The sequence below is a fragment of the Choloepus didactylus genome, chromosome 10 (assembly GCF_015220235.1).
Source record: "Choloepus didactylus isolate mChoDid1 chromosome 10, mChoDid1.pri, whole genome shotgun sequence".
In the NCBI taxonomy this organism is placed as follows: domain Eukaryota; kingdom Metazoa; phylum Chordata; class Mammalia; order Pilosa; family Megalonychidae; genus Choloepus; species Choloepus didactylus.
Window position 1 is genome coordinate 96,819,155 of NC_051316.1, and position 13,151 is coordinate 96,832,305.

The 13,151-nt window shown below is 36.8% G+C and overlaps 1 protein-coding gene across 2 annotated transcripts in view; it reads left to right on the forward strand.

The window, feature by feature from the left end:
- Window positions 1-13,151, forward strand: part of SCAI (suppressor of cancer cell invasion) — a 212,103-nt gene that overhangs the window by 91,606 nt on the left and 107,346 nt on the right. For both annotated transcript variants that reach the window (XR_005210678.1, XM_037797775.1), the window contains exon 3: window positions 3,480-3,611. Coding sequence is in view for 1 of the 2 variants with exons in the window: in XM_037797775.1 (XP_037653703.1) it covers window positions 3,480-3,611 (132 nt within the window). In the remaining variant the exon portion in view is untranslated. The remainder of the gene's footprint in view (window positions 1-3,479; window positions 3,612-13,151) is intronic.

The window sequence follows — 13,151 nt, forward strand, 5'->3', positions numbered from 1 at the left end:
CCCCAAATTTGTTTTGTCTGTTTCCTCATGATTAGGTGCAGTTTATGGATCTTTGGCAGGAATATCACATCTCATTACATTCTAGCAAGTGGTACAGGACTTTGATTTGTCTTATTACTAATGATCACTTTGATCACTTGATCAAGGTAGTGTCTGCCAGGTTTCACTACTGAGTAGTTGCTTTTTCTATTTGGAATTAATGAGTGTTTTATGCAAAAGTACTCTGAAACTATCCCATTCTTCATCAAACTTTCAATTTATTCTTCTATTTATTTATATCTGTATTGCCTCTGGTTTTTTATTTTATTCAATAGGTTATCATCTGTTACTATCATATTTGTTCTGATGCTGAAATTATCTCCATTTTTTGTCCAGTGAGAACTCCTTCAAGCTATATCCTATGTCCTTTTTTTTCATTTTTAATTTCTATTTAATTTCATTGTGTGTGTGTGTGTGTGTGTATATACATACAGTGCAAAATTTCCCATTTTAACCAATTTCAGGTGTACAATTCAGTGATATTAATTACATTCACAATATTACCAAAACTTTTTCATTACCCCCAACAGAAACTTTGTACCCATTAAGCAATAATTTCCTATTCTCCCCATCCTAGCACCTGGTAACTGGTCATCTACTTTCTGTCCTTAGGAATTTCCGTGTTCTAGTTATTTCAAATAAGTGGACTCATACAATATTTGTCCTTTGTGTCTGACTTTTTTCACGCAATACGATGTCTTCAAGGTTCATCCATGTGGTAGCATGTATTAGAACTCCATTCTTTTTTATTGCCAAGTAGTATTCCATTATGTATATGTATTGTACTTTGTTTATTCATTCATCTGTTGATGGACACTTTCGGTTTTACTTTCCAAGCTGCTAAAACAAATACCATACAATGGGTTTGCTTAAACAGTGGGAATTTATTTGCTCATGTTTTGAGCCTTGAAGAAGTCCAAAATCAAGTCCTCAGCAATGTGATGCTTTCTTCACGAAAACTGTGACATTCTGTGGCTGGCTGCCTGCAACTCTTGGTCCTTGGCTTTCCTGCCACATAGTGGCGACTTCTTTCTCTTCCAGTTTCTGTTGACTTCCAGCTTCTGGTGGCTCCCTGTGGCTTCTCTCTGTCAGATTTTTCATTCTGTTTTTAAAGGACTCCAGTAATCTGGATTAAAGCCCTGCCTGATTTGGGCCACACCTAAACTAAAGCAATGTCTTAAAGTGATCTTATTTTAATGAGTCCATTTCCACCAGAATGCAGTCCAAGACCAAGAATATGTCCAAACTGGCATGCACAGTTCAATCCAACAACACTTGCGTTGCTTCCACCTTTTGGATATTGTGGATAACATTGCTGTCAACATTGGTATAAGCTTCTCCCTTTCCATATTTGTGTCTCCCTTTTCTGATAGTGAGAACTCTGGGTCTGTAATACATTTTCTTATTTTATCAATCCCCCTGTTTATATTAACCTTCCATTTCTGCCTCTGAACCCTCCCTGGTGGGCATGCCCTAGCCTCACTCAGGCTCTCACTCACCTAGCAGTTCTCATCCTTTGTGGCCGAGATAAGGGATCAGATAAGGGCCCTCTTCACCACACTGGGGCTCCAGCATCCCAGGAGAGTTGGCCTTCTGTGTGGCTGTTTTCATACAGCTTGTACTCTGATTGCCCATGTAGGTCTATCCCTGTGTGTAGATATCTACCTTGCCCTGCCCCATCTAATGCCATAGGAATGAATTTTTCAGGAAGGAGAGGAGGCCATCTCTGGAATTCATTTTAATGTCTCCCAGTTGTGGGATTTTTTTCTTTATCTTTTTGACAATCTTTGAATACTTTCAGTTTGAGGTCTTATTTCCTATAATTCTGGGAAATTTAAAGTCATCATTTCTGTAAATGTTTTAACACTTTTATTTTTTTTCTCTCTGCTTCTGTATATACTATTATGTGAATGTTGATTTCCTTCATTTCTCTATTCCATCTCTCTTAAATTTTCTTTTGTGTATTTCGTCTCTCTATCTCTTTCTGGTATCTTTTGGTAGTAGTACCTTAAACCTGATATTCTTGACTATTAATCTGTTCAATTCTATCCTTTTTGCTTTTCAGTTCTTACATTAAGTTCTTTGTTTCACTGATAATATTTTTTCATACCCAGTATTTTTATTTGCTTCATATGACATTTTCTTCCTGCTTCATTTCTAATGTCCTCCCTTATTGAATTTGTTTATTTTAAACTCTTATTTCCCTCCCTATGAACTCATATATCCTGGAGATACTAGCTACCCTTAGCTGGTGAGATATGTGAAGTGAGTTGAGGAAAGCTGTAGCACAGGCTATATATATAGTTTGTGTATTATACTGTGAAACCCTTCCTAGGCACAGCACTTTTCAAGATCTGTTTCCCTCCATTGAAATCACTGAGCTGGTGGAGTGTGGAAAGCAGTGGTGAGAAGAAGGAACATGCAGATGTTCAGGGAGCTCCCTGTGCCATCCATGCATGTCATAAGCTACTCCCCCACCAGCTGGCTCCATTGCTACCCTTAAGTATCCCTGAAGCTCTAGTCCTGCTGACTGGTTTCCTGTCTTGCATCTACAGTCATCTGTTCAAGACAATGTTGGAGAGAAAAATATCCACCAAAATAACTATACCACACACTAACTCCCATTTCTGGTGTCTGGCCCTTGTCTGCCAATTTTTTCACCTCTACATAGGACCTAATTTCTCTGTCTTGTCCCAGAGAATTCTGTCTGTGTGCAGATATGAATGAATTTGTTGTTATCATAGGTTCATACTATACATCCTGTTCAGTCATTTGCTTTCTTTTAAATGGTTAATCTATTCGATTACATATGGAGATAGGTTGGATTCAATGAAAAATGTTTTTAATGTATGCCTCTGTCTATGTGTGCTGTTTTACATCGATTTTTTACTAGGGTTCCTATATTATTGCCTTAAAATCTTAAATGTAATTAGTGATAGGGTAGAGTGCATGGTTAATGTTCTAAGTACTTGCCTATTTCCCTCTTTGGGGCCATTACGTTGTTTTCCGTTGTAAATATTATGATGTCAGTATCTTTATGGATAAGATATCCATTTGTAGGATCATTTTTCTAAGATGGATTTCCAGAATGGATCAAATGGATAAATAGGATCAAAAGGGATCAACATTTTAGGATTCTTAACCACGTAGAACAGTACCTGAAACATAATAGGCATTCAAAAAAAAAAAAAAAATACTTATTGGCTAAAAGCATTTTATAAAAGCAGCTTTCCAATGTGGTTGTACCAATTTTTATCCCCACCAACAATATGAGATTGCCCATTTTCCCACAGTATCTTATACTTCCATTATTTTAATGATTTGATTGTAATTAGAAGAACTCTGGCTCTGTCTTGAAAGAAATGCTATCAGATGACATAATTAAGTCTGTTTCTCTTTATTTTCACCAAATGGGTAAAAGAACATGTGCTTTCTTACAGGACTGAATTTGCTCTTAAAGAAATCATGTCCTCTGGAGGTGCTGAAGATGACATACCACAGGGAGAGAGGAAAACAGTTACAGATTTTTGTTATCTTCTGGATAAATCTAAGCAACTGTTCAATGGGTTAAGGTTAGTACACTTTTTTTATTGTGAACATAACAGTGATAACCTTTAAAGTACTATTTCACAAGTAGTTAGCAAATCTCAAAGAATGTCATCGGTTACAATCACACAGACTCAGCCATTTCCATTATTGTAAAATATAACATACATACCAAAAGATGTCATCTCTTGATGTACAGCTCAACAAGCAGTCATACAGGTAATTTCAAAAATTGTTATGGGTTACAGTTGCACAGTTTCAGTTCCTTCCTTATTATGTAGTACAAGGTATATACAGAAAGGTGAAGACCTTGAAGGCACAATTCAACAAGCAGCTATAGAGCAAATCCCAAGGGATGCTGTAGGCTACAGTTCCACCATGTCATTTACCTCTTTCCAGCCATTCCAACACCCCAGCATCCAAAAATGTATATATAATTATATAAAGTTTCAGTATTCATAAACCTTTGTTCAATCTTATCTTGTTTGCTGCTACCCCTTCCCCTCACTTAATCTCTTTCTCCATCTTCAGGGATGTCTAGGAAGTGAGTACCCTAACTTGTTCATATTGAAAGGGGATATTGATGGTATGGGGAAAGGGGCCATATCTGATAGTTGATCTTAAGAGGCTGTTGCTCCTGGGTTTTAGAACTTGTCAGGTGCAGGAACACTCTGGTGGATTTAAGTTTCTGAAAGATAAAACTTAGTGCATCTTTTATAGAATCTCAAGTAGGGACCTAGGTATTTGAGGACCTCTTTTGGTATGGGCATGTTTTACTGTGGCCATCTGGGATGTCTAGGGAACTTGCTTAAGAGAAATCTCCAGGATAGCCTCTTGACTCTATTTGGGATTTCTCAACCTCTGTGACCTTAGCTTGTTACCTTTTTTTTCTTTTTTTACCCCTTTGGTCAAGTAAGCATTTTCTATACCTTGCTGTCAGTGCCAGGCTTATTCCTAGGAATCACGTCCCATGCTGCCAGGGAGATTCACTCCTCTGGGAGTCATGTCCCTCGAGGAGGGTGGTGGTGGTGGGGGGTTAATGAATTTATTTGCCGAGTTGAGCTTAGAGAAAGGCCAAATCTGAGCAACAAAGAGGTTCCCTGGAGGTGCCTCTTAGGCATAATTATTGGGGGGCTCAACCTCTTATTTACTACCCTAAATTTCACAAGAGCAAGCGTCAAGTTGAGGGCTTCATTTATTAAGTAGTGGGTTCCTAACTTGACCTAATATATAGTCTATCCTAAGAAAATGGTCAGTTTCTTACATTATCTTCTCTTAGTTATACAATCATCACCACTCTCACCTTTAAACAGTTATCAGAACATAATACATCCCAGAGCTCTTATCAGCTGCTAATTATTCATCCCTAGTATTAATGTAGAATTGGTAAGATATTCCTCTTAAATACAGTCATTAATACATAATGTTAGTCTTTCCATACTACTGTGTCGTTACCCATCTGCACCAGTGTATCAGGCTAATACTTATTTAGATTTGTGATGCTACTCTGTGGGTTACATTTAAACAACTGTTTACGAACATGTTCACTTTCAGTGCATCACTGATACTTGTAATCCCATTAGTGAACCATAGTTACTCCTGACCATTCCCATAACATTAAAATCACCCTCATTATCACATCTGTACATATTAGATCACTGTTCCTCCTTCACTAGGTACTGACTATCTCTAGGTCCCCTACATTCTATATTATAAGACCCTTATTCTACATTTTTCACAGAGTTCACGTTAGAGGTAACATACAATATCTCTGTTTTTGTGTCTGGCTTATTTCACTCAGCATTATGTCTTCAAGTTTCATCCATATTGTCAAATGTTTCACAACCTCGTTCCTTCTTACTGCTGCATAATATTCCATCATATGTATATACCACATTTTGTTTATCCACTCATCTGTTGAAGGAAATTGAGATTGTTTCCATTTCTTCCAATTGTGAACAATGCCACTACAAACATCAGCGTGCAAATATCTGTTCATGTCGCTGGTTTCAAATCTTCTGGGTATATACCGAGAAGTGAAATTGCTGGATCATAGGGTAACTTGATATCTAGTTTTCAGAGGAACCACCAAACTGTCCTCCAGAGTGGCTGTACCATTATACAGTCCCATCAACAATGAAGAAGAGTTCCAATTTCTCCACATCCTCTGCAGCATTTTTAGTTTCCTGCCATTTCCAGCCATTCTAATTAGTGTGAGATGATACCTCATTGTGGTCTTTTTTTTTTTTTTTTTTAATTGCCTAACTTTTAATTTTTTTTATCTTCATTTTATTGAGATATATTCACATACCACGCAGTCATACAAAACAAATCGCACATTCAATTGTTCACAGTACCATTACATAGTTGTACATTCATCACCTAAATCAATCCCTGACACCTTCATTAGCACACACTCAAAAATAACAAGAATAATAATTAAAGTGAAAAAGAGCAATTGAAGTAAGAAAGAACACTGGGTGCCTTTGTCTGTTTGTTTGTTTCCTTCCCCTGTTTTTCTACTCATCCATCCATAAACTAGACAAAGTGGAGTGTGGTCCTTATGGCTTTCCAAATCCCACTCATTGTGGTCTTAAGTTGCATCTCCTAAATAGCTAGTGCAGATGAACATTTCTTCCTGTGTTTTTTAGCCATTTGCATTTCCTCTCCAGGGAAATATCTTTTCATATCTTTTGTCCATTTTATAATTGCATTCTTTGTACTATTGTTGAGTTGTAGGTTTCTTTATATATGCAAGATACCAGTCTGTTAACATATACATGGTTTCCAAATATTTTTTCCTATTGAGTTGGCTGCCTCTTTCCCTTTTTGACAAATTCTTTTGAGGTATAGAAACTTTTTTTTTTTTAATCTTCATTTTATTGAGATATATTCACATACCACGCAGTCATACAAAACAAATTGTACTTTCGATTGTTTACAGTACCATTACATAGTTGTACATTCACCACCTAAATCAATCCCTGGCACCTTCATTAGCACACACACAAAAATAACAAGAATAATAATTAAAGTGAAAAAGAGCAATTGAAATAAAAAAGAACACTGGGTACCTTTGTCTGTTTGTTTGTTTGTTTCCTCCCCCTATTTTTCTCGTTTATCTATTTTGTCTTTCGTTGCTTGTGTTTTGGGTGTAAGGTCTAAGAAGCGACCTCCTAATACTAGGTCTTGAAGGCGTTTCCCTACATTATCTTCTAGGAGTTTTAAGCTACTGTCTATTTTTTTTAAATTAAATTCAGTTTTATTGAGATATATTCACAATATAATACAATCATCTATGATGAACAGTCAGCTGTTCACAGTACCATCATATAGTTATGCATTCATCACCCCAATCTATTTTTGAACATTTTCCTTATACCAGAAAGAATCAGAATGAGAGTAAAAAATAAAAGTAAAAAAGAACACCCAAATCACTCCCCCATCCCACCCTGTTTTTTGTTTAGTGTTTGTCCCCATTTTTCTACTCATCCATCCATACACTGGGTAAAGGGAGTGTGATCCACAAGCTTTCACAATCACACTGTCACTCCTTGTAAGCTACCTTGTTATTCAGTTGTCTTCAAGAGTCAAGGCTACTGGGTTGGAGTTTGATAGTTTCAGGTATTTACTTCTAGCTATTCCAATACTTTAAAAGCTAACAAGTTTTATCTATATAGTACGTAAGAAGGTCTACCAGAGTGACCACTCAACTCCATTTGAAATCTCTCATCCACTGAAGCTTTATTTCGTTTCATTTTGCATCCCCCTTTTGACAAGAAGATGTTTTCAATCCCACATTGCCATGTCCAGATTCTTCCCCGGGAGTCATATCCTGCCATTGCCAGGGAGATTTACACCCCTGGGAGTCAGGTCCCATGCGGGGGGGGGCAGTGAGATCACCTGCCAAGGTGGCTTATTTAGAGAGAGAGAGCCACATCTGAGCAACAAAGAGGCACTCAGGGGCAGATTCTCAGGCACAATTATAAGCAGGTTTAGCTTCTCCTTTGCAGCAACAAGCTTCATAGGGGCAAGCACCAAGATAGAGGGCTCACCATACCAAGCCGTCAGTCCTCAATGTTTGTAAGAACATCAGCAACAATCCAGGTGAGGAAATCCAACACTTCTGCATTTCCCCCCAGCTCCTCAGGGGGCTCTGCACATACATTTTTATTCTCTGCCCAAATTACTTTGGGATGTGTTTCTGTTTCAGTCTAACCTATACAAACCAACCGTATCTTAACTTCCTATTCAAAGTTCCATGTAATTGTGGTGCTTGAACAAATTGACTGTAGAAGTTATACTGTTTAGAAAATATAGATCCTGTACCAAATAAATGTCTCTTCCCTTGGTCTCACATGGAAGTTGAAGTTTTAACAAGCAGTCAGTTTTAACCTTTACCCTTTGGCCCGATTTGCCCTAGTCTTAACCAGATCTGCTTCATTCATATCTCTAATTGAGGTCTGGGCTCTTTTTCAGCTTTTTTTTTTTTTTTTGTAACAGTTGCTGTGTGCGTTAATACTGACATTCATATCTGCCAAGCTGTAGCTCTGAGTTTCAGGTGTCACACAGATACCCAATGTTCCAGAGACCGATCAGGTTATACATAAAGAGATCAGCATCTCAGAGGTTGGGGATACCCATTACAATTCAGGAATAGATTTGACTGCTGCAAGAGCTTACAATCTAGGGACCATTACAATAATCATTTCCCTGTTAGGCTGTGCTCTAAGATTCAATTCTAAGTTTAAACATTGTAGTTAGTCCATATTGTTGAGGCATTATAGTGTTTGCCTTTGTTTCTTGCATACTTCACTCAAAATGCTGTCTATAGGATCCATTCACCTCATTGCATGTCTCTCAGCTTCACTCCTCCTCATAGTTGCTCAGTATTCCATGCATGGTATGCATATACCACAGTTCACCATTCTGTTCTGCAGTCGGTGTACCCTTAGGCCACCTCCACCCATTGCAAATCATGAATACGGCCTCCATAAACACCAGTGTGCAAATGTCCATTCATGTCTCTGCTCTCAGATCTTCCAGTGGTATTGTCTCTTGTATTGAGGTCTTTGATCCACTTTGAGTTAATTTTTGTATAGAGTGTGAGATAGGGGTCCTCTTTCATTCATTTGGATATGGATATCCAGTTGTCCCAGCCCCGTTTATTGAAGAGACTGTTATGTTCCAGTTCAGTGGATTTGGGGGCCTTATCAAAAATCAGTTGACCATAGATCTGGGGGACTATTTCTGTATTCTCAGTTCTATTCCATTGATCAGTATGTCTATCTTTGTGCCAGTACCATGCTGTTTTGACTACTGTGGCTTTATAGTAAGCTTCAAAGTCAGGAAATGTACTACCTTCCTCTTCATTTTTCTTTTTTATAATATTTTTAGGAATTTGAGGCGTCTTTCCCTTCCAAATAAATTTGATACCTAGCTTTTCCAAGACTGCAAAGTAGGTTGTTGGAATTTTGATTGGAATTGCATTGAATCTGTGAATGAGTTTGGATACGGTTGACATCTTAACGACATTTAGCCTTCCTATCCATGAACACGGAATATTTTCCCATCTCTTTAGTTCCCCTTCTGTACTGGTTTATATATATTTTGTCCCCCAGAAAAAGCCATGTTCTTTGATGCAGTCTTGTTGGGGCAGACGTATTAGTGTTGATTAAGTTGGAATGTTTGGATTAGGTTGTTTCCATGGAGATGTGCCCACCCAACTGTGGGTGATAACTCCGACTGGATAATTTCCATGGAGGCCCGCCTATTCAGCATGGGCCTTGATTAGTTTACTAGAGCACTGTATAAGCTCAGATAGAAGCAGCGAGCTTGCTACAGCCAAGAGGGACACTTTGAAGAACCCACAGGAGCTGAGAGAGAAGCTGCAGCTTACAGAGACATTTTGGAGATGGCCTTTGAAAGCAGAGTTTTTCTCCTGAGAAGCTAAGAGAGGACAAATGCCCCAAGAACAACTAAGAGTGACATTTTTGAGGAGCTGAAGCCTAGGGAGGAATGTCCTGGGAGAAAGCCATTTTGAAACCAGAACTCCGGAGCAGACGCCAGCCATGTTCCTTCCCATCTAACAGAGGTTTTCCGGATGCCATTGGCCATACTCCAGTGTAGGTACCCGATTGTTGATGTGTTACCTTTGGGGACTTTATGGCCTTAAGACTGTAACTGTGTAACCAAATAAACCCCCTTCTATAAAAGCCAATCCATTTCTGGTGTTTTGCATTCTGGCAGCATTAGCAAACCAGAATACCTTCTATTTCTTTCAGTAAATTGTAAAGGACTTTTACTTCCTTGGTTAAGTTTATTCCCAGGTTCTTCATTTTCTTTTAGTTGCTATCAAGAATGGAATCTTTTTCTTGAGTATTGCTTTAGTTAAGTCATTTCTGGTGTATAGGAACGTTACTGACTTATGTGCATTAATCTTGTATCCCACCACTTTGCTAAATTTGTTTATTAGATCAAGAAGTTGTGGTGTCAATTTCTCAGGGTTTTCCAAATATGAGATCATATCACCTGCAAATAATAACAATTTTACTTCTTCCTTTCCTATTTGGATGCCTTTTATTTCTTTATCTTGCAGGATTTCTCTGGCTAGCATGTCTAGCACAATGTTGAGTAACAGTTGTAACAGCAGGCATCCTTGCCTTGTTCCTGATCTTGGAGGGAAGGCTTTCAGCCTTTCGCCATTGAGTACTATGCTTGCTGTAGGTTTTTCATATATGCCCTTTATCATATTGAGGAAATTTCCTTCAATTCCTGGCTTTTGAAGTGTTTTTATCAGAAAAGGATGCTGAATTTTGTCTAATGCTTTTTTAGCATCTATTAATATGATCATTTAATTTTTCCCTTTTGATTTTTTAATATGTTGTATTACATTGATTGATTTTCTTATGTTTAAACATACTTGCATGCCTGGAATGAACCCCACATGATCATGGTATATGATTATTTTAATGTGTCTTTGCATTCAATTTGTAAGTATTTTGTTGAGAATTTTTCCATCTATATTCATTAGGAAGATTGGCCTGTAGTTTTCCTTTCTTGTAGCATCTTTATCTACTTCATATAATGAGTTGGATAGGGTTACATTTTCTTCAGTTTTTTGAAAGAGTTTAAGTAGAATTGGTGTAAGTACTTTTTGGAAAGTTTGGTAGAATTCCCCTGTGAAGCCATCTGGCCCTGGGCTTTTATTAGTAGGAAGCCTTTTGGTGATCATTGGATCTCTTTGCTCATGATTGGTTTGTTGAAGTCTTCTGTTTCTTCTCTGGTTAGACTAGGTTCTTCATGTGTTTCCAGAAAATTATTCATTTCCTCTAAATTATCTAGATTATTGACATACAGTTGTTTATAGTATCTTGTTATGATTTTTTAAGGTTTTTCAGGATCCACAGTAATGCCCCCTCTCTCATTTATCATTTTGTTTATTTGGGTCTTCTCTGTTTTTGGCTTTGTCAGTCTAGCTAAGGGCTTGTCAATCATGTTGATCTAATCAAAGAATAAACTTTTGATTTTATTTATTCTCTCTATTGTTTTTTTTTCTCTATATCATATATTTCTGCTTTAATCTTTGTTATTTCTTTTCTTCTGCTTGCTTTAGGATTAGTTTGCTGTTCATTTTCTAGCTGCTTTAGTTGTTCCATTAGTTCTTTGATTTTAACTCTTTCTTCCTTTTTAATATATGCATTTAGAGCTATAAATTTCCCTCTCAATACCACTTTCGCTACATCCCGTAAGTTTTTCATTTGTCTCTAGATATTTAGCAATTTTTCTTGCAATTTCTTCTTTGACCCATTGATTGTTTAGGTGTGTGTTGTTTAACCTCCAGATATTTGTGAATGTTCTAGATCTTTGAAGTTTATTGTCTTCTAGTTGTATTTCATTGTGATCAGAGAATGTACTTTGAATAATTTCAATCTTTTTAAATTTATTGAGGCTTTTTTATTTCCCAGCATATGATCTATCTTGGAGAAAGTTCCATGAGCACCAGAGAAGATTGTGTATCCTGGTGATTTGGGATGTAATAGTTTATATATGTCTGTTAAGTCTCATTCATTTATCACATTGTTTAGATTTTCAATTTCATTATTGGTCCTCTGTCTGGTTAATTTATCTATAGGAGAGAGTGATTATTGAAGTTGCCCACAATTGTTTTGGAAACATCTATTGCTTCCTTCATCTTTGCCAATATTTGTCTCATGTATTTTGGAGCACCTTGATTGGGTGCATAAGCATTTATGATTGTTATTTCTTCTTGTTGTATTGTCCCTTTCATTAGTATATATTAGCCTTTTGAATATAAATTAAATTCTTAAACTATAGTGGCCTTTTGAATATAAATGAAATTCTGGGAAGATTCATCAAGCTCGTCCTTTGCCCATCTGTGTGCCCTAGCATATCCATTCACCATATGGAGAATCAGAGAAAAATGTTTGCAACCCATGTGATAAATTTTAATATATAGTAAAATAAATAGTTTTATAGTACCATAGCCAAAAATAAGTCAATAATAAACAGTAAGAATACAAACAGGTAATTCCTAGGAAAATAAACCTAATTGATAACAAACATGTTAATAGATACTCAAACTCACTAATTAAAGAAATGCACCAGAGTAGAAAAGTTTAAAAAGATGTACTTACATGTTTCAGGGTTACGGATTTAAAAATTACCCCTGTATAGTTTTAGTAGGAGAGAAAATTGGTGGAGCCCTTTTGAAGGATGATTTCTATTAAAATAGAAAAAACATGGTCTTTGGAACATTATTTTATAACCACGAAAATCTGTACATAGCCTAAATTTCCATCAGTAGGACATTTGTAAATAAGTTATAGTATAAATATATACACAGAATAATATTGAGCTATTAGATAGATTTTGGTGGAGAGATAAATGATTGCCTGTGATATATGATTAAATGAAAAAAGCAAATTGTAGAAATATTATGTGTTAAATGATCTTAATTTATCAAAAATTATGTATTTAATTCATCTACTGTATTCCATATAAACTTTGTTTTGAGTTGGGGGGACGACTATTTGGTCTTTATGCAAATTGTCCCTTTCTTTTGAGGGACTGATTTTCTCCCACTGTCTGGTGTGAGTGTGTGTTTTCTGTGCTTGTTTATATAAGTGTTCTTTGTTCAACATTAGTAATTAGAACTGGCTCTATTTATCAGTTCTGTAGATCTGTGTTAGAGTTTTCTTGGTAGTGGAAAACTCTCCGTTCCCCTCTCCAAAGAAGCTCTTTGAGTTATGTGAATGAAACACCTCTATTTTCAAATGTGGTACTGTTTTTAAGCATTTCTTTTGAAAGAGAACATATTTTGGGGGGAATAACTAAAAGAAGTTTTTTTATTACACCCCCACCCCTGCCTCTTATATTTGTGTCAGTCTGAATAGAAAAGATTTTCACAGTGGTACAAGAAATAGAGAACAAGAAATATGTTGGTAGTGGTTCTAGAGCAGTGTTGGAGCTTTGGGAGAATGTAAAGTGGGAGTCTGGGTGGCAAATCATTGCTCTTCACAGGGCCCTGCCCCTTGAGCATTACT